The 25,868-nt window shown below is 52.0% G+C and overlaps 1 protein-coding gene across 1 annotated transcript in view; it reads left to right on the forward strand.

Moving 5' to 3' along the window:
• Positions 1-262: 262 nt before the first annotated feature.
• LOC308610067 (uncharacterized protein) overlaps positions 263-25,868 on the forward strand; it is a gene marked incomplete at its 5' end in the record, with an annotated part of 54,680 nt that continues 29,074 nt past the window's right edge. The window contains 2 exons of the mRNA XM_081259336.1: positions 263-269; positions 5,949-6,901. Of these exons, the coding sequence (XP_081115462.1) occupies positions 263-269; positions 5,949-6,901 (960 nt within the window). The remainder of the gene's footprint in view (positions 270-5,948; positions 6,902-25,868) is intronic.

A 25,868-nucleotide genomic window follows, 5' to 3' on the forward strand; every position in this document is an offset into this window, starting at 1 on the left:
CGCACCATAAGAGAAAGTGTCAGCTTTAAGCATCTACCAGGCACACACAACATTATTAATCTAGTAAGAGCTTTCATGCCACGCTCCAACAACTGGTGTGGATTGAAAACTTCTCCCTTGATGGGGGATGGGTGGAATTTCAACTTTAAATGAAATTCATAATGTTGAAATTAATACAGTGGATTGAACAAAATAATTATTGAACTGAGACTGTGTGTGGAACTGGAAGTTACTGGTGGATTCTTGTTATCTGAAAGTGACCATGGCAGGTATGGGATGTGCACTGCTTTTCACCCAAGGAAGCAAAGGCAAAACAAGTCTCACAGCACAGGGGGAATGGACAGTGGAGGATAAAAATAAGGCTCCTTTATATATGCTCTCAGTGAGTCCCATTCTTCAGTATAATGATTCCTGTCATTCAGATGATTCAGAGTGAGGCACCTTTGAAATAAACTTATTTTTTTATCACTCAGTCTTTTATAGCATAACCATAATGAGTTAAAGGGAGATTCTCTTCCTGTAAGAGTGAGAAAAGGAAAGAAAGATAAAGTAAGTGAGGGAAACTGAAGACACCATCCTGCCTCGTATGTTTTAGGACATTTTATCTGCAGTTGTTCAAAATTTCAGATTTAAGATGATGTATCAACTTGTTGGCTGAATAATGTCATTCAATAAGCCTGCCCCTAGCTACCTATTGCATGTAGGTTTTCTCTGGGCTATAATTCCTCTCTCATAATCTCTAAAATGACCATTCTAAGTGCTTTTGGCTTAAAAGACTATATTCCAGAAAAAAGTATAATTGGAGGAAGGATTGCAGATTGGGTAGGAATTTGAATAATGTTATAATTTCTATATATTTAATTACCTTTTCTTTTTGCATCAGCTCCAATCTTCCACTATTTAACATCATTATGTTCACTTATCATGTACATTTCTGTGCAAATTATCAAATGTGCCAATCAAATTATGGGGAAAAAATTGTCAACTAATTTTAGAGTAAAATAAATGATTTATAAAATATTATACTTAACGTATGATCCTTGATAAATTAAAATTAGTTTTTACTATCCTCAGTGATTCTTTTGTTCACATAACATAGAACTACCTAGAGTGACCTGATTCTGCCATGGAACTAAGAGAATCATTAGATTTTCGAGGAAGAATGATGGCTGTAGGGAGACACAGTTGACTGGCTAAGCTGCTCAGATGTTCACACTACCTCCCAATAGGTGAAAAATTGTGCCCTGGAGTTATCACGTCAGAGCTGCCTAATGCCATCCTGACGTTGTCATAAACCAGTGTCATCAATGATCAAGTTTCCCTCAGTTAAGTATAAAACCCCCAGCTCCCCTCCATAAGCTTACTGAGTCTCACTGTACTCTCTCGCTTTGATATCTGTGATGAATTTAAAACCTTATAATCAGTAGAAAAGTGTGGTTTTGGTTGGGTGAAACAAGTTATAACTAGAGCTGAGTATAAATGCTGTTATACTCAGGATAGCTATCAGTAATACATGAACTATAAATGCACACATGTTTCCTTTGAGATCAACTCAAGGAAGAAAGGAAAAATGTAAATAACCAGATGATGTAATCTCCAAACAGTGCATCCTCAATTAAAATGAATATAGTACATAGCTTACCTTCCGTATAAAAGGATAATCAAGTTCCCTTAAGGAAGACTGCATGTCAACAAAAGCAAAAATTAAAATTGCAAACAGAATGAGCTTTCTCATGAATTTGTAAGATATAAAGGGAATGTGTGTGTGAGTGTGTGGTTGAGAAATATTAAAGGAAAAAGAAGAATCTGTGACCTTCTTGTTTTCCTTTCTAAAAAGAATATATTCAGAACGTTCTGAAGGTTCTGCACTTTAAAAATAGATTGATAGAAAGAACTAGTAATACTCCCAGTTATAGGAAATGTAATTTTTAGGAACTTCCCAGCAGGAACATAATAAGTAGGCGAAAACTTGCAAAAAATACAGAGAGTCAGTCTTGAGGATTAGTAATCATGTGATTTTTCCATGAAGACTTTGAGCTGCTGAAATGAGAAGGTTTGTATTTGTTGTAAATAAAACAAGTAAGTACTTATATTAAAACTTGAGAGAAAAATCACTTTTTCTTACAGCCTAGTAAGTTGCAATCAATAGTCTGCTTGCCTAATTGAAATATTTTTACCAATTTATCTGCAATTACCAAAGAAATATCATGTAGAGGTAATTACGTGCTGTTCTCACTTTTTGAAAAATATGTTTTATCAAATAGTGCTTGTATGTATCAATCGACCCTGCACAAATTCAAAGGGAATCTGGAGAAACTACTGAGGGAAATGCATTGTACTTTGCAGCTCCATTTCAAAGTTATAGAGAGTTAAGGATCCAGCTGCTAGTTATAAAACAGTTATGTGCATCTATTTGTCTGACATTTATTATTTTAACAATATTTCTGTGTAGAAGCAATATCTCTATATTTAAAAGATACATTATTTTACTTTTATTAACTAAGGTCTTTACTCCTTCTTTTTGGTTAATTATAAGCCTTGTCCTTTAGATCCATATAGTTTCATAGTTTATTGGCAAGCACAGAAGACAATATTATTATGGGTAATATCTATTGAGCATTTGCCAGGTGCTATGTGAAGGACTTTACATGAACTAGCTTATTTAATCTACAAAACAAATCTTGGAAGTAGATATTTTGTTATCATCTTAGTTTTTCCAATGAAAAGAAATAAGGCACAGAGAGGTTAAGGCATGCTGTTGGTTGCAGAGCAGGCTGGGAGCAGAGCTAGACTTTGAAGTTAGTAGTTTTCTCTGAAGCCTGATGCCTGACCACAGTGTCATGTTTCCTCTGTTACAAAATACTCAGCCAAATAAAAGGAGAAGAATGTTTCTTATCAACAGTCAGCCTTTCAGGCAAAATCACCAGCGGCTTACAAAAGATGATATTATTTAACATAAATAAGTAAAAATTACTACAAAGCAAAATGTTTCAAGTACCTTAGGAAAAAAAAAAAGGACAGGAGTATAAATAAAAAATTTCTGTAGATGTACCATATACTGAGATAATGCCGAAAGCTCACCAATGGTGTGCTCATAAAGCATTGTTTTAAAACACAATGCATGGAGAACTTAACACATTAGGAGGTTATTGTTCCTTTGACATGATGGCTGAGGGTAGGGCGGGAAGGTGACTTTATCCACAGGCAAACCATTGTTTTCCAAAGACTACAGAATTATTTGTTTCCATGTTATGGCATATAATTATTTTTAAACAAAAATACTCTATTTTTAATCCTGTGTTTGAAAAATGTTGGCACATTTTAGGACTTGAATGCTTTGCAAATATTGGAGAAGTAAGTGTGAGAGCACCTCTCTGTGGTGGGGAGTTATTACCGTTTTAAAAAGAGAAAAACGTTTTTAAAAAAGACTTTTTCAGGAGCTGACAATTATTTTGTGTCTTTTCCAAGCCGTTTGTCTTTCTCCTGACTGCAAAGTTATCCCTCTTTTTCTCTGTTAAGTATTGCTAGCAAATAAGTAACATTTAGGGTGTTATGCTACTTCTGACTTTCAAAGAAAAAGGCACAGCATAATTCTGGATCTTTAGGAAAGTTAAGGATAAGTTAATGACATCATATTTCTTTCTTCTATATTTCTAAGAAAGAATGTCTTAATATTCGTTTCCAGAATACAAAGGGAATATTTCAGTATAGGTCCCCCAGAAGAAGCAGAACTACTAAGAAATGAGGCCCATCTGTCTGTCTTCTCTCCCTGACTTCATGTCCTGTGGACTCCAAGCTCCAGTATCAGACACAGGCAACAGTCTGACCTAGACAATTGTGTAAGGCTGAATTCTTAGGACTGTGTCTGATCCTGGAGCTTGGGGGTCACAAAGTAGGCCGCGAGGGAGAGAATATGGATGTAAAGTAAAGTAGCAACAATCCGGAACCCATACACCAAAAAAAAAAAAAAAAAAGCTAGAGGCCACGAAAACAGAATGAAACCTATGTGAGCCCTTATTGCCTCTGACCTTGACTGTGTAGTTTTCCTGCAGAAGTCAAGCCCCTTCCTCATGGAACTAAATACCCACACTGGTCCCAGAGTAGAAGAAGCTGAAGGAAGGCCCAGTGGAAGGTGGGCAATGGCAGGCCTGGCCACTGTCTCTCACCAATGAGATGAGCCAGCAGACCAGTGAGGACATAAAATGACTGCTGCTTCACTTCCCCTCCAGTCCCCTGTAAGAAACTCTGCTATATCCCACCCTACCCAGAGACATACAGAAAAGGAATGCTGGAAAGTGTGGTAAGGCCTAGCCAAGTGGCCACATCAAAAGGCCACCATAGCTCACCCCTTGTCAACCCATGCAAATCTCCTTAAACTGTATTCATCTCCAAATATTGAAAACAGCCAAGTCGTGCTTCCACCTAACATGGTACAAATATCCCAGGTCCAACTGAAAACAGATGAATCCCTTCCTCAGAAGAGATACAAAGTCCCTTGTTTGTCTTTGCATGATAGTCATTTTCTATTAATTCGTTCATACTCTCTCATTGATATCCTGCAGCTTAAATACAGAGATATAGTTATGTGGCAATGGGTCCATTCTCATGGAATTAATTAGTCTAACCATGGTTTTCCTTACAGAGCCACAGATGTAATGGTGGAATGGTCTAAGGGAGACTCAGTTATGGTGCCAGCTAGATGGCAATACCTTTCAGGGCTGAGGTGATATCTCCAGAGTGTTCTGTATGATCACCATTCCTTCACATATAGTGCTATATCTCCCACAGTCAGAGTTCCTGGGTCAGGGAATCAAGGGAGGAAAATGGGAGAGGCTCCTCCACTATCACTGCAAGTGATCCACTAGCAAAATATTTGCTTCTCATCTCCATGATGTTAAGTCCAGTGAGATCTTAGTACCAAGGAAAATAATGCTTCTGCCAGGGAACCTGACAATACTTTCATTGAAATAGAAGTTGAGAGTTTGACCTAGCCAGATGGGACTTCTGAATTAACAGGCAAAGACTGGGGTTTCTGCACTAGTTGGAGAGATCCTTCTATCAAGATGAAATTGGGTTGCTACCAAATAATGTGGGTAAAGGAGGGTCTGTATGGAATGCAAAAGATCCTCCAGGGTGCCTTTTAATACTTTCATTTCCTATGATTAAAGTCAGTGGAAAACTATCATAATTCAGGTTGGGCTGCTATGGTCCAGTTCCTTCAGGAATAAAGGTTTGGGTAAGTTTAGCAGGCAAGAATCTATGACCAACAGGAGTGCTTGCTGAGGGTATAGGGTGTACAGGATGGTAGTGGAAGAAGCTTGTTATACATACCAGCTATGATCATGTGATCAGCTGGAGAAACGCAGGCTGTAATAGTTATGAGTACTTCTTCCTTATTTTGATATGAATATGTTTGTGTGTATGTGTGTGTGATAAATCTCCCCCCTCCCACATACACACATCACATCACACATTTTTTTTTCTTTTTGTTCTCCTCTTTCTCATACTCTAATCATGTAAAATAAGATATGTTAATAATATCTAACTCTGCATAACACAAAGAGCTATAAATGAGAATCCATAAAAAGTAGTATTTTATTGGCGAATATAAATGATGAAGAAAATTGAATGTTGACGATTTAGCCTATAAAAGAGAAAGCTAAAGGAACTATGTTTTAAGAAGATGTAAAATTTCTTCTAAAGTGAATCTAAAAGAAAAAAAAGGAAATAGAAAGGAAGTATGGAAAGGAGGAAGGAAACTCGGTCCAAGCTGGGGAGGGGAGGACAAGGGGCGAGGGGGACGCCACCCAAGTGGTCTGGGGTTCGAACCCAGATAGGCGAAACGCGCCGGGAATCGGCTGGGGAAACTCGGGCAAACCTTTTTGGGGAATCACCGCTCCGACACCCCACCGCCCAGGCGCTGCAACGGAGGGTGAGCGGAGGCTGAGCGGAGGCTGGGGGAGCTCAAACTTGCGACAGCTGGAGGAGGCGGCGGCGGGCGGGCGGCTGGCTGTCGCCCGAGCGCTGCGCCTGCGGGGGGAGGGGAGGCGGCTGCTGGGAGGGAGGGAGGCCGGGCGGGCGGGCGAGAGGGCGGAGGGAGGGGGAGGAGGAAGAGGAGGGAACCAGGGAGGGGGGACGCGTTGGGATCGCGGCGTGCGGCGGCAGACGGAGCCTGGGCTCCCAGCGGCGAGGGGAGGCAGAGCTACGCTCCTTGCTGAACGCGGACCGAGCTCGGCGGCAGCGGGGAAGACGCGCCGGAGCCCAGACCGCGACCGAGAGCGGGAGCGAGGCGGCAGCGGCGGCGGAGGGGGAGCCCGCGAGCTGCCGGGCGGTGAGCCCAAGCCGCGCTGTCGCCGCGCAGGGAAGACTTGGCCAACACACTCACACACACATACACACCCAGCCCGAGCGGGCGCTCGCGGCTAATCGTCAGCATGGCGCTGGGGCTCCTGCCCGAGCGCGGGCGGCAGCAGCGGCGACGCGAGAGCTGCTGAGCCCGGCCCAGCCGCCGGAGCCCGGAGGATCGCGCGGGGCTGTCGCCACCTGCCCGGAGGCTTTGAGCCCGCCCCCGCCCCCACCCGGCCCAGAGCCCACCCCTCGGCGTGGCCGACCCCGAGGGCAGCCGGCTGGCAGCAGACGGCGAGGGAGGCGAGCGAGCGCGGCGCCGCGAGCGGGTTGCGGGCAGCGGGGGACGGCAAACTTTGCTGTTCGCCGCGCTTCCCCGGCCCGGCCCCTTCTCCCATCGCCAACGTCGCCACCCCACTTTCCTCCAACCCCGCACACCTCTCCCCACCCACCCCACCTCCCGTCGCTCCTCCTCGCCGCCTCGACTCTGCTCCGGGGAAAACTTCAAAGCGCCGGATCGCAGGCTCCCTGCTTACTCCCCGGCTGGGGATTTCAGGTCAGTGCCCGGAACACCTTTCCCCGCGGAGGCCGCGCGGGCTGGCGGGCGTGCGTGCGGCGGGCTGCAGTCGGCCCCCTCCCTCGGGGCCCAGACTAGCGGCGGGTGGCTCCTCTGACTCTCTGGCGTACCCCTCGAAGCTTGTGCCTCGCGCTTCACTTTGGCTGCTTTGCTCGCTTTCGTTTTTATTTCCTAGCTGTAAGTTATTAAAAGTGCAGCCAACCTAAGCGGCCCGGCGTGGGCTTCGGGGAGGGAGGGGCGCGGCGGGGGTGGGGGGGCTGCCGCCCCGCTGGGGGCTGAGAGGAGAGCAGGGAGTTCGCGGATTGGAAGTTTGCAGGCAGTGTGTGTCTGTGTGCGCGGGAGCGCGGTCGTCGCTGAGTGCCGCGAGTCGGGCGGGGGGGTGAGCTGGGCTGGAAGCTGGGAAGCTCGGCTCGGCGTTAGCTCGCTAGCAGGAAGGGGAGGGCGGCGGGTTCCCGTCTGCTTTCTTTTTCGACTCGGGAAAGAACTGTAAAAACCTCCAGCCGCCGCTGCCTCGTCTCACCTCTCCGGGGGCAGCTCGTTCTTGCTCGTGGAACGACGGCGTGTGCGTGCGCGAGGGTGTGTGTGGCGGGCGCCCCGGGCCGAGCCGAGCTCGACCTGCCGCCGCTGCCGCGCGACTCGGGAGGGGAATCCCGGTTTTTTGTTTTTTGTTTTGGATTGCTCCAAAGCGTGAATCACATGGATTTAAAAAAAAATACTAGGAAATCGAGCAGAGCGAGGGGTTCCGACAAGGCCCGCCCGCCCACCAGCCAGTCAGGTCAGACGCTTTGTTTTGTAAATGTTCTTTAAAAATTTTAATCTGCCACCCTGGTCCACCCGCACCTTCCCCGCGACGTCGTGGGGTTGGTTTTAAGTTTAAGATCTACCCCCAGGGGTTGGGGTAGATCGTGCGGGGGCGGGGGCGGCGGCGGGCGCGGGGGCGAGACCTGGGTCCTCCTCTGGGTAGCGTGGAGTCTGGTGGAAAGCCCTGTAGGGCGTGTGCGAGTCTGCGGCCGGAGGAAGTTGGTCCCACTCGGAGGGCGTGCGGCGCAGAGGCTGAGGGCGAAGAGGAACTTGCGCACCCGGGCGCGATCCTCGGCCGAGGCGGGGAGAGCGAGGCGCCGCTGCGCCGCGGGGCCCGCGCTCGGAGCAGGTGGGCGGCTGCGCTGCAGAGCCTCCGCCAGCTAGGGGGCTCGGGGCGGCGGCGACGTGCTCCTGCTGTTGACCAAGCAAGCCCCGGGGCGCCGTGTGCGGAGTAGGGCGGCTCGAGGCACGCGTGGTCCCGACGGGCTTCCCGCCGCCTGCACTCTCGAGTGGGCACGTCCCCGGGTCCCTGAGACGGCTGAGCCTGGCCGCGTGTAGGCCGAAGCCGGGGCGAGGCTTAATTTGCAGTTAATGAATCTTTTCCAGAAAGTCCGCGATCTCCAGCCAGAGGCTGTGAGTGCCCGCGCGCACGAGGGCGCGCGCCGCCGGCGTCTAAAGGGTTGGGGGGTTGCGGGGATGGAAGAGCGAAGGAGGGGGGAGGGTTATGTGTATTTAAAAACAAACCTTAAAAAAAGAAACCAGCGCGCTTCAAATAGGTATTCGTACAGCCTCTTGTGTCTAGAGTAGACAGCTCAGGGTTTTAGCTGGGTTTTTTTGTTTGTTTGTTTCTTTTTTGAGAGAAGGCCAGAGGAGGGGTAGTGGTATTTGATTCTAGGGGTAGTCTCTGGAGAAAAATCCTTAAAATGACTTGGGAATAAAAACGAGGAGGAAATGGCCCACCCCAGAAGGTGGTGGGTGGTGAACGCAGACAGACTTGGGTATTTGTAGCCATCTGACACTTCCTGTGGCACTGGAAACGGACACCGCGGGCCGAAATCAATCCTTACGAGGTGTTGGATTCGGTTTGGCCAACAGAATTGCTTGTGTGGAAGTCATTTTAATTGTCGGCCTCCGAGACTCCTGTACGTGGACACTTGGAAAATACATTTGCTTCTCGACCCTTCCCACTCCACCCCCGACCTGTTATCTGGTCTGGGCTTTGCAGTGTTGGTTCCCGTGTTTATTTTGGGCATGATTTCACCGCGAGGAGGAAGGGGGGAGATGGCGGTGATTAATATGCCGTCCAGGTTTAACCCGAGGCTGGCCTTTAGTGTGCGGGTTTACGCCGCCACTCACCGGGATTGCCTGGGGTAGTGGAGGGGGGGGGGGCGCGCGCGCGGGGTTCGGGCGCCAGGCGCTCCGCGGGCAGGTCGGGGTTGGGGCTCGGACGGCCCCAGCGCTGTCCTTTGAGGCGCTGTCACCAGTAGGTGACTGAGAGTTAATTAGGAAGTGTTCTCCGGATCAATGGGCCGCACAGCTCATTAGCGATTCTCTCCAGCCCTTTGCAGGGCCGGCCGGGCCTGTGCCTCCCACAGAGGCCGGGGCCCCGCGGCCCGGGCTGCGGAGAGCGCCTCTGGGAAGTGGGGAGGGATGGGCGGCGAGGGGCGACCGGGAGGCGAGTGTAACTTGGCCGGGCGGCGCGTTGCGTGCGGCGCCTCGAGGCCCGCACAGCCCGCTCTTTCTTCCTGCTCTCGGTCGCCTCGACTGTGTCTTTAACTCGCTCCCGCTCGCGTCGCTGCCTGGCTGCTCCTCCCCGCCTCCCTCGCCTATCTCTTGTTCTCTAAGCACGACGCCTGTGCTCCCCGCCCAGTTTGGGATTAGACAAGATAAAAATAGGACTGCCCAGCGCACAGAGCTGTGACTGTGCCCCGGCAGCCGGGCTGGCGGGAGCGCTGTGGGCCGGGGCCGGGGCAGACCCGCTGTGCGCTCGGGGCAGCCCGAGCCCGTAGAGTCCCACCCCGACCCTGCAGGCGCGGTCACGCTCCAGCGTTCTGTCCGCCGGGAACCGTGCGGGCAGGGGGTCCTGGGTAGGGTCTCCGCGCTCTCGCGGGTGTTGTTGGTGTGCCTGTGATAGATGGGTCTAGACAGTCATGCAGGCTCCCTCCCGGCTGAAGGACGGGAAGCGGGGGGCGGGCCGCGGAGGCGGCGGCAGACTCCCGTGAGCGAGCGAGCCTTCGGGCCCAGCGACCAGGGTGGAGGGAAGGCTGCGAGGGTTTCTCTTAACCCTTTAAAGACGATAGGGAGAGTGGGGGTGGGGAGTGTAGTAGAAATTCCTGGAGGCAAAGTAGCCCCCTGGGGAGAGGAGGCGGGAGTCTGGGCTTAGGGTTTTCCTTTCTCTTCTGTGTATGCAGTCTCACATCCTGGTACATTGGGCTCGATTCTTCGACGAACCAAACGCAGCTGCTAGGTGATCTAATTTGACCCGATACTTCTCAATGGGGAAGGTGTGAACACACACAGTGGGCACCCTCACTTAAGGAACTGAGTTGGGGAGATGCAGAGGTTAGACCTTACCGTTCCCAGCGGCCCAGTATGTGAAGGTCTGCGCAGAGCTTTAGTCAGTGGGGCCTCTGACCGAGAGTGTTGCCTACCAAAGACCCAAGCCTGAAATGCCTGGCCAGTGCATACAGGTATGCGTCGGAGAGAGCAAAGGGGTCCTTGAGTTGTCTGTGTAAATAAAAACACTTTTAACCATGAACTTGTGGAGAGTTCAAATAAGATATGTGCCGGGAGGCAGCCTCCAAACAGGAGTTGGACAGTGATGTGTACAAGATCGATCATTTGTATACACATCCATGGGGTCAACATTGAATGGGTCTAAAAATTTAATACAACTCCGCAGGCATTGGTCTCGTTCTTTCCCTGAGGTAGAAATTGGTGGGTGGGTTACCCTATAGAGAAATGAATCATTAGTCACACTCCTCTCTCCTTCCCCCTCCTCTTCCTTTTAGGGTTTGGAGTCTTAGGGGATCCTCTAGTTACATTAAACTGCAAACCCATATTGGTCTGGGAACGAGCCCCATTATAGGCAAAGCAAGAATGTAAGTCGTGGGGAGGTGTACGTATTAGACAGGAATGCACAGATTAAGATGTGCGCCTGAATGACATGTGCTGAGACAAATCAAGACACTTGGGCTCTGGTGCCCACATGGAACAAGAGATACAGAAGAGAGAAAGAACTGGCCGCGAGGAATGTAAACATGGGTATGCAAATACTGAGACCTAGAGCGAGATTCTAGGAGAAAATCCCAGAGTTTGTTGAGCTGGAAACTGGAGCAGAATTTCTGTAAGTTCCTTCGAGAGACAAAAGCCCATTTAAAGGTGTGAAGAGGGTCACTTGGAAACACAAAAAGCATTCACATGCATACATCCATGCTTAGATACACAGGCTGAATGACAAAAACTCCTCGATGCCTGATGAAGATTTTCCTGCCCGGTGAGACAGAGCAGGGCACGGAAGTGTGGGCCACACGACCACATTCGCACACTCATTCACTGGGAAATACTGTGTCTTCGGCTAGAGGGAAACTGAGGGCGACGGTGCCTAGCTAAGGGTGGATGGCCCTTGGTTACTAAGATTGCTTCTGGTTATAGTTTCTTCGCATCTAGAGTGGGGAAGAGAGTATGTCTTGAGCAGGTAGGAGGATTTCTGAAAGATTTTTGAGTTCTGGACCCTGAGAGGATGGATGGTGGAGGAAAAAGAGGAGTAGCTTTGCATTCTGGGTCGGAAGCAAGGGATGTTGCGCTCCTCTAAGCCCTGTTTGCTAAGGTGGCGCAGGGCCTAGTGAACTGAGAGAGACTGAACCGAAAGAAGTGCGAAGCTCGGCCTCTGGGCGGAATCAAGGGGGGAGGTATGCTTTCTTTCCCCCCTTGAGGAGACCGTGCGGGGACGGCCAGCGTAGGGAGGATTAGCAGGCGCCTCTGTGACCCCAGACGCGCGCGTAAACTCGGCTTGGGTTTGATTTGCCCGCGGCGTCGATTTGCCGCGGTCCCTCTTTGTCTGAGCCCAGCCGGTAATTCCAGCTTTTATTGGGAAGACCGCACTCGGGTGGAGCCCGCGGGGCTGGGCAGGAGGCTCGCCGGCCTCCGAGCCGCCCGAACCCCAGGACGGTCCTCGGGAGTGCCCAGCAGCCCCGGCAATGCCACCTCGGTGGTTTCCTCGAGGGCGGCGGGCCCGGCAGACCCAGCCCGGCGGGGCGGGGGGCCTCACTTGGGCCGCCGTACCGCCCCTCTCCCCGCTGGCCCCACCGCTCCCCCGCCCGCCCGAGGAGCTCTGAAGGCCCTTTGTTAAGCTCCAGGGTCACACCCGTGCCCCGGGGGCCGCGCGGGGGCGGGAGGACCTTCTCCTGGCTGGAGGAGCCCGGCCCGACCGGGCTGCCTCGCCCGAGTGTAAGGCCGGCAGGATTCCGTCTGTTTGCAAGGCTGGCTGCGCTGCCGGGGCCTAGATGGTGGCGCTGGCTTGAGAAGCAGCCGGGGCAGGAGTGGAAGGTCTTCTCAGGCCACCCCCGTGGCAGCCAAGCCGCCTGTGCCCCGAGCACTTGGCCGTGGACGTCTCCCAACCTCCAGCCCGGCCCGACGGCTTTCGCTGGTTGCCCCCCATGTGTTCCTCCGGAAGGGATAGCTGACTTTCTGTTGGATGGGAATTGACCAACGAACTTCCCCCCCCCGCAACGTTTCTGTAGAAGGCCCCCTTTCCCAGCGCAGGCTCATTTCCGCCGGCCCCTAGTCGAGGGTGTTGGAAATGGGGGGGGGCGCGTCCCCGCACTTTGTTATTTCTTAGAACCATGTCTCCCCGGCCAGCCATCGCCCCTCAGCACCCATGGGCTCTGGCGCCCCGTGATTAGACTAGCGGGGAAGTCCGCTAGGAGAAGATCCTGACAGCATAAAATAGAATTTGATCTAAAAGACAGTTTCCAGTATAATCTCATTATGCATCACAGACTCCCGGTGTTATTTTGTGGAAGGCGGACAATGATCAATTTACATTGACCCGGGGCTGGGCGAGCTTTTAGATGGTAATTGCCATATTGATTTGCATGCAAAAAGGAGACCTGCTAAAATTAAAGACCGGAAGCTAAATGAAACTAAATTTCTTGTCTAGGTGCAAACCAGAGGAACTACTGGGGGGAAGAGGGTGAGTCAGGTCAGGGTGCCAGGGGCAAGAGCAGGTGAGAGGCCCAAGAGCTCCGGGAGGTCACAGATTTGGGAGCGATCTTTGCCCTGGTGATTTCAAAACGTGAGGAGGGGGCTTGTATAGGGTATGGGGACCCAGCAGGGAAAAGTTATAAACAGGCACTATTGCATTGAAGGCACTGGGATCTTTTAATGCTAATAGTAACTGCGAGGGGGGGAGGAGAGGTTTATAGGGTTATAGGGGTCTTCCTGCACCATTTCCGGCACCCCCCATTTCTATTGTTCTACCCGAGCGCTCATAACCGTGCCAAGAGCACCCAAATTCTTGCATCTGAAGAGTTAAATTTTTTTTTAAAGACAGGCCTTAAACTTCCCCCGCCCCCCCTCCCCCCGCGTCTGGTCTTTCGAAGAGAGCGAGAGTAGGGGGCGGTTCTGCATGCCGCTGCGGGCAGGCCTGGACCTTTGGAGGCTGCGGGAGTTCCTGCCCGGACGCAGCAGCAGCCCCAGACTCGGCCGCACGCCGATCGCTTTGGGAAGCGGCTCGCTCCAGGTGGCCCAAGTGGCGGGGGCGGGGGAGGGTCTGCCGGGGCCAGGGACTCACGGTGCCCGGGGGCGGGAGTCACCTCCCTGGAGGTTGGAAGGGCCTGCACGGAGGGTGTGGAGGCGGGAAGGCGGGGGCTGGAAATCCTGTCCCAATCGGCGGTGATGGCCAAGGCCGGAAAGTTTAAAAAAGAGAGAAAGCCACTGGCTGCGAGCCAGGGGCTGCCGGGCCGCCGGGGCGTGTTTGGCTGACTAGAGGGGTGAGGACCCGGCTCCGCCATCGCCTCGGTCCCTCCCGCTGCGGAGGCCCTGGCCTGCCCCAGGCGCTCCTGGAGCCATTTCACACATCCGGAGCCTCGGCCACTGGAGGAGCCACCCGCCCGGGGCCGGGAAGCCGCAGGGGCGGCTGAGTGTCCGGCGCTCCTGCCCGTTCCCCTTCCCACCGAGCTGAGCTGGAGACGGCCCTCGGTCGTGGAGCCTGTGGCGTCTGTGGCATCGGGTGTGGATGGTTCCCGGAGCTTCTGAAAGCCCGGGGCAGACCAGGAAATTGAAGATGGGGTGGGGAGGGGATGTTGAGCGCTGACCCTGCGCTGCTGGGATGAGAAGTTGGGGAGAGGAGAGATAACCCCAACCTCCGGCTTGTCTCGGGACTTGGCTTTTTGGGGGGACCCCCAGGAGTCCAGGAGGGTCCAGCATCTTGCAAGCCGCTTCCCCCTCAGTTGCCTCCCCAGCCCACTTTGGTCCCTGAGTTTTTCATTCAAGTCCTAGGAAAGGTAGATGTAGGCAGTCTTTCCAAAGGGCTTTTGCTCTGTCTAGATAATTTGATTTATTGCTTTATGTGGCAAGCCTTCTTCTAGTTCCAGGTGTCAGCACTTTTTATAGAGACCTAAGAGTAGCACCCACCTCCCACTGCCTGTTCTGGGCTCCTGGAGGAGGGGAAAGTGGAGCCTTGTTGGGAACCCCTGGCCTCACACCAGGGTGTTCCAGTGTAGGGAGATGGGTAGGATGTTGGCAGAAATTTCGAAAGACTTCACATGGACCAAGAGATTTCTGGGTGTAGGAGAAACTAGGGTGCGGGCTCCTTGTGGACCGAATTTCATAGGTGTTAAGTGCTATCCTTTTACTCTGTATTGGAGTACAAGGGCCAAGGAAGGCTTCCGAACTTCTTGTGGATTCTGGATGGCACAATTTGACCAATAATTGGCTCCTCTCCTCAACTCCAGGACTGAGTTTGACCGTGGCCCATTTTTACTAGCTGTGTGACCTTGGGGGCAGGTTATTTATGGCCTCTGAGCCTCAGTAAGTTTCTTCATTTGTAAGACTGGGAATAATTTTCCACCTTTAGGATCAAAGAATACTTGGCACATAGTAGGCCCGGAGGATTAGTAATTGCTTTGAATGACTGGTCAGATTCCTATAGGTTGCTTCTCCATCCCCTGCTGCCCCTGAGATGCCCGAGCCCCCCCCCCGCCGCAAGACCTGCGTAGGCCAGTGTCTGGGGGCCAACCTGCAGGTTAAGCTCCCCTCCAAGGGTATTCCTGAGGCTATTCCTCCAGGTCTGCCTCCGTGGGTTCCTCTTTCCCTTTGTTACAGTTCTTTGCATTCTGGGCTTTAAAGGAATCCATATGAAAAGGCTGGGATTTTTTTTTTCTCCCCCTAAGTGGGATCATTTATATGGTTAGGAATTGATTCCAGAACCGGTATCTAGGTGCTCTTTGGCAAGTCCTCCCGTCATTCTTTCGGGGAGAGGGAACAGCAGCGGCTGGAGGGGAGAGACCTGGTGGGAAGAGGTGAAAGGGTCTGGCCCACTGCAGGGGCCAGAGGTGCTGTGGTTTGTCTGATAGGGATTAAGTCTGGATGTTATGAGGTCTCAGTGTGGTTTTCAATAAAAGTCTGTCAGGGATTGCTTCTTTTCTATCGATATGTATTTTAAAAAATTACTAGCATGAGAAGAAAACCAGACCTGTATGGATCCAGGCCGGTAGTGAGCTACTGTGATCAGGTTTCCTACTAGACTCCCAGAGGGGAAGTCAGCGTTTGATTGAAGCTACACTTGGTTCTTGACTCTCTGGGGATGCCTGCTCTGAAACAGGAGCGCTCCCTTTCTCTCCTCCCCCACCCCATCCCCCTTTTCCCTTCTTCCCCTAAAAGCCTTTGTGCTGAAAGAGCTTCAGTAGGCATGAGTCCCTGGTACCTCTCTAAAGAATGCCTTTCAGCCTTTGCTGACATTGTTTTGTGAACAGTGGGTTTTACCAGGCCAGCAGTTTTCCCCCCATCTTAGCTCACTATTTTAGAGGTTCGAGTATGCGCAGGATGCGCCCAACTGCAGTGCTTTCCAGTGTGTGTAGCCAGGGCCTTGCCTGTAATCTGAAGACACCTTAACCTTTGCCCTAGGTGCCCCCCCCGGGGGTGGGGGTGGTGAAGGTGGGGAGAGCAAGGACAGGGGATCGTTGTTGAGTGTCTGTTTGTTTTCTCCAGCCACAGAGGCAGAGGGGTGGAGTGGGGCGAGGCCGAGAGTACGTTCCAGCCTTGGGTCTGATTTAAAACTTGGTTTAATTGGAGAAACTCTTAGGCATTTAACAGTTCTGTACAAATGCAAACTTGAAATAGCTCTAGGCCTACGTCAACTAGGAAAGAATAAATGAAGTACAGAGATGTCCAAACTATGTAAATCCTAGAGTTGTCTGCCCTCCCATAAACACATGACAAGTGCCAAGGCATTTCCAGTCAAAACACCCATGGAACCAGCAGCCTCCATCCTTTGTATTTATTATTTTATTAACAGCATTTTACACAGCATTTAACAAGCACAGCCTGCCTGCTTTCCACCACGGCTCTCAGCAGACTGAGGGGTGGAAAACAGATGGGGGTGGCGAGGAGTGGTCTCTAGAAGAGACTTCTAAGCTGGAGAGATCTCTTCAGATGGGCAAGGAAAAGGAACATTTGGGGTTCCTTTCTCCTGGCCCCAAAGAGAAGACAAAAGTAATGCTTTGGAGGAAGAAATCCCCTCTCCCTTTTCCGGAGGAAAGTTGTGCAGATGTGGTCTGTCTAGTCTCCACTTGGATTCCAGAAGGTGTGAAGCAGGGTCTTCTTTCCCAACACTCTGCCCATCAGTTATTGGTGCTTTTCAAAGAATAAGTATTTGTCTGCTATCATTATTCTATATCCTGGTGGAAAGTTTATAACGAAAACTGATGCCTTTCTTAAGTCATAAAATGAGCCTTGTATGATTATTTAATTAAAATCTATTTAAGGACCGATCAGGCATGTAATTTGCGCTAATAATGACGATTATGGAAATGTTCGACTTAACCAAAAATCATAAAAGGAGACATTTTGGTCAGTGGGGCGACCAGGAAGGATTCAGGGAGTTGGACGGTTTTCCGAAACGCACGAGGCTTTGGGCTGCAGAAAGTGCCGGGCTGCCTAGCCTCTGGGACCACGGTAGAGAGGGCTGCAGGACCCCAGGCCTGGCCGGGGCAGGCCGACCCACACTTTGCTGAGCAGAGAAACCGACCCTGGGAGTCTGAACAACCTTTATTCCCAGCTGAGGAAATGGGGGAGGGGGCCTGGGAGGAGGAAACTCTGGGAGAGCTGATGAACCGCACAGAACTCTGCGCGAAATGGCTGTGTTCTCTTGCTTTAACAATCAGCAGCGACACACGCATTGCTGCCTCGGCTAGCCTTGGCTGGAGCCTGGAGGGGTGGGGGGAGGGGGGTCTCTTGTTCCGGAGAAACCTGCCAGCTGCTGGGCTTGGTGCGAAGGCAGACACAATGCTGCTGTTGTTGGTTTGATCTCTAACTGGATTGTTAGTCTGGCTTTAACTGTGTGGTAAGGGGGGAATGTGAAGGCTGTTTACAGCGAGTGCAAATAATGTGACAGCTGTTGGTGCACGAGCAGCGCTGTGCCTCCTCGGCGCTCACACAAAGCGCGCACTATGCAGGCCCGCGGAGAGCTGCAGAGGTGGCCGCCCCTTGCTGGCCCGGGAGCCCTCGGATGCGCTGCGAGAGAGCCCTGGGCGGCGGCACCCGCCCCCCCCGCACCCCGCGACATGCATCTTTCTGGCTCCTGGGATCGTGGTGGACGTGCGCGCTGGTTGGTGTGTTGTGGTTTAGGGAACTTGTTAGGCAGAGGTGGCAGGAGAGGGCCTGCGGGGTCATGAGTGTCAACTGTCTGGAGGGGTTTGGCCGGGATCTGTTGACCTGGGGCCTCAGTGGCTTGTGACCGGGTTGTTAAGATTTGGGAAAATAACTTTCCGCCCTAAAGCAAGCCTGTTGGAAAGAATGTATTATTAACTGAAGGCTTTCTGGAAATTGCAGAGGCTCTGAAGGCCGTTGTTCTTCCTCTGAAATGGCCCTGTTATTCAGACAAGTTCAAGAGACGGGCGGCCGCTGTGTTCTATGCCCTCGGCCCTGTTTCCTGGATTGGAAACACAAGTGTGTAGGTTCAGGACCCGAAGGGGGGTGAATGGGGGTGGGGAGGGGTGCAAGTCGGCTTTTGATCACCCGCCTCCCTTTGCCTTCCCGGTTTTTAAGAGCGCGCTTGCCTTTCAGCTGCAGGACCAACGGTGCTGTCTTGAGGTCTGCCCACAGCGCCACCCACTCTGTGACTTAATCAACTAAATGCCCAGAGCCCGGCCTTCTCTGAGTTCCTGGTCCTCTGCCAGGCACTGCGGGGAGGCGCCAGGGTGGGAGGGAGAACAGTTGGTGGGTGGCAGCAATACCCCGCTGGGCCGGTCCAAGCTGGCGGGGCTCAGGATGGTCCAGAAGATGGGCCTGCCCCTGGGCTGTCCTGGGGCAAGCTGGGTGTAAACACCACTCCCCCCAACCTCAAGGTTGAAGGCTTCCGCAGCCCTGGCCCCCGGGCTTTGGAGGATCATTTAGAGCTGACTTAACTCTATATCCTGCCCTTCTGTGTGACTTCGGCCCCTGAGTGTACAGCTTGCAGGATATCTGCAAATTATGGGTCCACCTCCGCCCCACCCTGCCCCCAGATCTACTCTCTGGGTTATAATGTGGACTTCTACATCTAGTTGGGTTCCCTAGTGGGGAGCTGGGAGATGCTTCTGGAATGATACATGAACTTCGGTGCCAGTTCTGTAAACTGGTCTCTTTTTATGACGTGTGCCATTTTCTGTAGGAATGTTGCTTGCAAAACGAGTTTCGCCTTGGAGGAAAAGGGGAAAGATAAACAAGCCTGCAACGCCAAAGCGCTGGCAGTCTTTCCCTCCTTCCAGCTCTCTTAATGCAGCCGGGCTGCATTTCCAGGATAAGACTCGTGCTTGTGAAGAGGGACTCTGGTTGGCTTTTTTTTCCCCCGAAGCAAACGCAAATCAGAGAAAAGTAATTTTCTTTCAACGATATGCAACGTATTAGTCTCTTGTTATCGTGCACCGAGGCAGGCCTCATTTGCGCGTCTGCCAGCTCGCTCACATCTGCTCGGCGCTGTTTGGGGCATTTTAACCTTGGTGGTGTCGTGTCTGGTCCCACGGATCAAGGAGGAGTAATTAAGCTCTGAACAGCTAGAAAAATTCACGGGCCCCCACGTCTACCGCAGTTTTCCCACAGCTTTGTTTGGGGGTGTTCCGGGTTCCAAGATGAACAGACGTGGGGTTCCTATTGTTCCTCGTAAAGAAAGTGGGCGCCCCCGTCCTCCTCTGACCCTCACCCCCAGCCTTCCCAGGACTCCCAGGCTGCACACAATCAGCAGGGAAGCCGGGTGCAGATCACAGGACCCTGTGTTTTATGCATCTTTCATTCGTAAAAAGTTCCTTTGTGCTTCCTGTGTGTACTAATGATAGCTGTCGTTAATAGCTTTCTGGTATAGCGTTCCTTGTGGGGGGAGGAGTTTGCAGTGAGTTCACTTTATTTCTACAAAGCCCTGATGGAGGCTGCAGTGCAGTGACACCCCCTCTAGAGTCGTGGTCTATGGATCGTTTATTCTGGATTTGTTTCCAGGTTGTGTAGACTCCAAGTGGGATCCCAGCCTGTAGGGACCAGACCCGGGGGGGTGTGGAGGGTGGGTGGGCGGGGAGGAGTGGAGTAAGGTCGATTAATTGCATTCAACCGAGGTTTCCTGTCCTGGGCTGCTGCCTCCTGTTGAGGGACACCAGCTTCCAAATGGGGCCCCCTCTTGCATACACGCGTGGTTGTGTGTGGCACAACCGTGAAAGAAAGTGAAAGGAACAAAAAGCCGAGGCCTGGCGTGGGGGGGGGGCGGGTTGGAAGGGGGAAGGGGAAGTGTCTGAGGTTGGTCCAAGAACTGACGGGGGGCCACGGCTCTGTTTTGGGGGAAGGGGGTGTGTGGCGGGCAGCCCCGGTTTGGCAGCGGCTCTCCCGGTCGATCCTTGCTGGTGCCCCCCTCCCCAAGCCCCCGAGCCCCCTTTTACAGTTGGCTACACCTGGCTTGCATCTTTGAATCGGGGAAGGTGGGGGAGGCGTCCACGGAGAGAACACTGCAGACTGGCCGAAGGGAGCGCAGGACGATGGGCTGGAGCGGTCTCCAGTCAGTGCCCACTCCCCTGGGGCGCGCCGCCGCACATCCTGGGTTCTCCGTGCGCCCACCCAAAGTTGCTTTTTGTCAGAGATTCAGCGGCAGGCGCCTGGGAAGGGGGAGCCCAGAGGAGCGCGCGGGCGGGGTGAGCTGGGGTCGGGCTAGCCGAGAGATCCGGGGGTCCTGGAAGGTCGGGCGGGGGGTGCGTGTGGGGGGTCGGCCCCGCGCGGGGACCTGGCGGAGGAGGGGCGAGGAGCCTGCGGCAGCGCGGGTGTGTGTGGTGGGAGAGAAAATCCCTTTGTTGCCGACCAATCCGTGCTCAGGGCTGAGGCGGGGGAGGGGGCGCCCTTCCCCCACTCGCCGCCGCCGCTGCCGGCCAAGTTCACTCCCGACTGACCCGAGTGGCTCGCGGCGCTATCCTGGCGCCCTGGGAGGAGGCAGGGAAGGTTCTGGTTGCTCAAAAGGTCAGGGCCAGCCACGTGAGTTTCCCGTCCCCCACCCCGTCACACCCGCACTCCTGCTCCGCAGCTCTGTTACTAATGCAAAACTTGGGTCGTGAGTGGGGACGCCTCTGGAGGCGGCGACAGCCATGACTTGGAGTGTGCCAAGAGACAGCGCCTGGACAGGCTGGATCACTCCTCCCACCCCCCACTCCCCCCCAGCACCCATGCCCGGCTGCAGGACCCAGTCGGGCGACCTCCTTCAGCCACACCCCAGGAAGCCTGCGACCCTCCCCCCGACCTGGGGGCATCCTTGGGGTTCCCCTCTCCCCACTGCTACACATACTGGGGAAAACATCCCAGGAGGACTTGCCCCAACGCTGCACACCCTGGACCGCTTTTTCTCATCTCCCACCTCCTCGCGGCCCCCAATGCTAAAATAGGAACTTCTTCATCCCTCCCTTCCTTGACGCCAGTAGAGAAGTGCCTGTCTGTGACTCAGTCTGCGCTTGGAGCAGTCCCAGGAAGGGCTCCCGTGCCATCAGTTTTGGGCTTCCATGAAAGCCACACACTCTGCAGAAGATCACCCCTCCCTGGCCCCCTCTGTGTCCCTGCCTCAGCCTTCCCTCTGCCGCAAGGAAACTATATAGCCATTCTGGGGTTTGTTTGTTACGTAGAATGTTTAGTGGAGTCAGATGCTGTTTAATGGGTTAGATGTGGCCTGCACCAGCTATTGCCAGGCAGAACTCAAGTCCATAGTGCAGTTTAATCCTCTGGAAAACACGGTGCCAAAGATTTACAGATGAGGGGGCCAAAGTTGAAGAGGTCCGGCCACCTGCCCAGAGACACGCCATGGATGAGAGTGGGAGCTGGGAGGCTGTGGTGACTGCGCACGCGCGCGCGCGTGTCCTCCACAGAGAACCAGCCATGCCCGTGCAGTGAGAGACACCCCTTCCCCGAAGAGGTCCCCAGCCTACGGAGGGCCGTGGCACATGGCATGCTGGCTGGGAGCCCTGCCGTCTGCCCGGCCTTCTGAGCCAGAAGCTCCCCAAAACCCGTCCAGGTCTTCTTGGTCACTAACTGGATAAGTGCCTGATGCGGCATGGGGTGCCTAGAGAGTGAGGCCCTAGGAAGGGGCACCGTTAGTATTGGAGTGGAGTTGGGATGGTTTGGTGGCGCTGCTTCCCATTCCGACGCTGTCACTTGACAAGCGTGCTGTGCAGACTTGAACCAATCCATCAGCGCCTCAAGGGCGGAGGCAGTGGAAAGTGGCCCGGTGCCAGGAGGAGCTGGGGTGGAGAGAAAGGAGAGGTGGCAGGAGTGGCCTGGTGCTGCCTTCCTCCCTGCGCTCACGCCAGCCTCTCACGGCCACTGCTCCTTCCTTTGCAATCTGTTTGTTGCCTGGCAAGGGAAGTCGCCTTTAAAGAAAAAAAACAAAACAAACGTTCTCTCCTTCTCCTCATTCCATAATGGTGTCTTCATAGCAGGAATCGGCAGAACGGTGGTGGTGGGTACAGCTGGGGACCCGTGTGCCCCCTCGTGTCTTTTCACAGAGGGCCAAGGTGCCCTCACTCAGGGATGCCGAGGTTGGGGGGACAGCTCCTAATCTTGGTCCCTCTGACCTCTTTCTGCCAATCAGGCTCTTCTCCCCAGCGTCCAGGCCAAGCTCGGATGCTAATCATAACTCTTGGCTCCCGGACCAGATGACTGCCCAAGTCTGTCGAGGGAGACTCAAGCTCTCCTGTGCTTGCCCCTAGGGCCAGACCGAAAGCCGGAGACCACGCGGCGAGTCTGCGTTTTGCAAGCCGGGTCTCTCCCAGAACTGGGTGTTCAGCGGGCAGCCACCACAATTCCTGGTCTGTTCTTCAGAAACCAGACCCTCCTCCGTCTCCCCGGCTGACCCCTTCTCTTGGCCACCTTCCCTCTTCATCCCTATCCCACATCCTTGCCCCCTTCTCTCCACTGCTGGAAAAAAGGGTTAAAAGCCAGAGCCAAGGTGTAGCTTAGCAGCTCCCACTGGAAACAGGTTGGTGCTTGTAAAGTGCTTTTCATGGACTTCACACATCTTGGCACTTCCAGAAGCATCACCCACCTGTGGAAGAAAAGGGGGGGGGGTCGTTGAGAAATAAGGGCAGATGAGCCTCTTATATACAGCAGCAAAGCGCCTGCTCTGTCTGTCATCTAAATCACGTCATTTGCCCCCTGCAGCATGACCCACAGCCAAGGGTGAGGGAAGTCACTTTTGAAGAACTTTTCCTTGGAGGTTAAAAAAAGAAGAAGAAGAAAGTAAGAAAGACCCCCAACTATTTCAATAGCCGCTTCTAGAAGAGGAATGGGGTGAGCGTGGCGGTGTCTCTGACCCTATCTGTGTGTCCCTTGTGCCCAAGATCCCCTTAGTTAGTTCTACATCCCAGAGAGATGGGGGGTGGGCCCGTTTCTCAGTGATGGTGGGGTGTACGCAGTACGGCCTTTGCCCAGGATGAGGGTGTTCCTGCCCAGGATTTGGGCTGTCATTCTGGAGAAGGGCCTCACACCAGGCAGGGCCCCCGGCTCCTTGGCCCTTTCCGCTCAGGTCCATCTTTGGCCTGGAACCTGAAGAGTTAAGAGTCTTTAGCTCGTTGCAATGAAATTATGGCTGGCAGTGGCGCCGCTGTTTGTTCAACAGACCTCCAGTTTTAAACAGTTCACAAAAAGTTCATGGGGCAGCTAAAGATTATAAGTGTGTGTGTGGGTGTGTGTGGGTGTGTGTAGTCAGCAGGATCCAGTACTGAGCCTTGCCCCTCCTCCTCTTGTTTCTTCACGGCCAGCCCCCCGCCCCGCCCCCACTCCCGTGACACTGGACCACGCTCGGGGCCTCAACCCTCCATCTGACCCTGTGCACGTAAGAACACTTCATCCTGACACTGGGTGTTATTTATCTGTGCGGCGTTAATATTGAAAACCCCACCAGACAAGACCTGGAAGGGCGGGGAGAGGCTTTGAAAGCACCCCGTGGTCCCAGGTGTCTCTAAACTGCATTCCCCTCTCATGCTAAGTCCAGGCCGCCCTTTCTAAAGAAAAGCCCTTTCAAGGGAAGGGGGCTGCTGGCCCTTTTTGAGGGGAGGGGAGAGGGCTCAGTAGGATGATTGTGGCAGCGGCCTTTCTGTTTCCTCAGTCAGGTGCTCAGAGGTCCTTGTCCCAAGGTGACAACTAAAGGAGACATGTAAGAGGCAGCTTGTGTAAGTTTTGAAGACTGGAGCACCAGAAGATTGGGGCTTCGAGGGCACACATGCTTCGTCCCTCATCCTTTTCTTAAGGGTTTGGTGGAGTGACCCTTTGGCTTCTGGTATAATGTCCAAATTTCATCATGACACCCAGCCAGGGGGTGGCATGGTGTGGTCCTCCCACTGCAGCCACGGCCAGGACACTTGCACCGAGGAATGTTGCTCCTCCACCTTTTAGATGAGGCTTCCCTGGACATCTTCCTTTTGGTCTTCCTTTTGTTAGAAGGGGCTGCAGGGGTTAGGGAGGGGAAACTTTGTTGAACGTGCCTTCTGGTCGGCCCTGCACTAGTGGTGGCCTGCCCCCAACTTGATTTGTATGTTCGAAACACGGAAGAACAGCCCGTGAGCCCCGCACAGAACCTTCCTTGATGCCCAAGTCCATCTGAGTCCACCTTTTCGGGGCACTGTGGCCAGCCACTGGAAATGCCCCAGTCTGTCTGAAGAAAGGGACGCTTCCTAAAGAAATAGCTTCTCTAAAATCCCACCAGGCCGGACACAACTGGGAGATCCCTGCCTCTCCTCCAGCTTCATCGTTGAGCTCTAACTCCGCGCCGTGTGTCTGCGGCGTGGGGCTCTTGATGAACAGACGGTGTTCTCTTCTGTATAGGGGCCGACGGGGATGCTGGTGGACAAAAGCCTGTGTTAGGACAAAGAAATGCAGAGGGATAGCCTGGCTGGCTTTGGGATTCATAACATATCTTTGGGATCATAACATATCTAACAAGATATAGCAATCTTTTTTGATTTTTTTGAAGTTTAAACAAATAGTGTACTCTGCATGAATTTTGTCTTTCAACTGAATCATTCTAATGTGGAATTTATGATGCTATAGTACTAGTTTACAAAGAAAGTGGAGTAGGCTTCACATATCTCCATATCTTATATTGATGGCACTTAAATTCTAATACCAAACTGTTATTGTTTCATAAACTAGGAGAAAATTGAGCTGATAACGAGCAGGAGAAGCTGGCAGAAACAATAGATTTTCTACTCTTTCTTTCTATTGTGTGTAAGCCTAGTTACCCTAGTTGACCAGTTAATGACAACACATAATGAAATTTTCCTGGCTGCTAATTAATTAGCTCTAATTTCACTAGTTTTGTTACTGGTAAGGCTTCCACTAATTCTATGTGTGAATGTCTTCTTACCCTACTCATCCTATTTTCCTCTTTGAGCTTCCTCAAATGTAGAGAACCCATTTGATTGACTTAAGAGTCAGAAGAGACTTACAATCAGAGAAAAAGCAAAAAAGAATGACTATAATGCCAACTAGTATAACTATTAATTAGAACTTATGTTTTGAGGATTTTCAGACAGAAGAGGGGTAGAAATGATAATAGTTTAGTTTTAGGAAAGCTGTAGTACACAAATAGAACCCCAAATCACACCACAGATAATTTTCCAGGAATTTAATATATCTGATATACACTCAATTTGTGCCCATGAATGGTGAGCAACTGGAAGTAAAGGAGAATCACATAGTTACATTTCTGGACAAATCAGGTTATCAGAATGATGCAATAATGACAGTTTACCTCAGTCACTTCTTAGGCTTTCTTATTTACTATGCTAAATGTTAAATGAGATTCCTGAGTAAAAGCATTACAATGACTTCAGCATTGTGGGACACGAAACACAGTGAGAACTCAGAGCAGGGAAGGAAATAAGTCAGGTAAGCAGGAAAAAGAATTGAAAGAGCTGAAAGATGTATTACTTGGCTGTCAGGTGTTAGGAGAGTTTATTTGTGCTTCTTCTTAATCTTCATAACGCTCTTGTCAGAATGGTAGTAACATACCCATTTTTTTAGATGAGCGACCTTTAACTGTAGGTTGCACTTGATTGTCTGCCAGGTTTTCAAGTCTGTGATGGGGACAGTAATGTCAGAAATTTCAATCCCAGTCAAATCAAGAGCTGGTAGAAACACCATTAAGGAAGTGCATAGTTTTGACCCAAATTTAACCACATTAAAATGTTGTCCTTTCTTCTCCAGGATGATAGTCTGTATTTCAAGAAGAATTCTAATTCTTGCCCCATAACAATTTCTCTGAGTTCTTTGTGCCAACTAAAGCCTTTGATTGATTTTCGTATTAGCAAAGCCCTGGAATTCTATGCAAAATGCTATGAATAGTTATCTACCTATCTAATTATTTTTAGCAAAAGGATGCAGAGCCGTTATCAGATTCTCAAAACTCAATCAGATTATCTAACAGTGTACA

The sequence above is a fragment of the Mesoplodon bidens genome (genome assembly GCF_964165515.1).
Source record: "Mesoplodon bidens genome assembly, contig: HAP1_SCAFFOLD_401, whole genome shotgun sequence".
In the NCBI taxonomy this organism is placed as follows: domain Eukaryota; kingdom Metazoa; phylum Chordata; class Mammalia; order Artiodactyla; family Ziphiidae; genus Mesoplodon; species Mesoplodon bidens.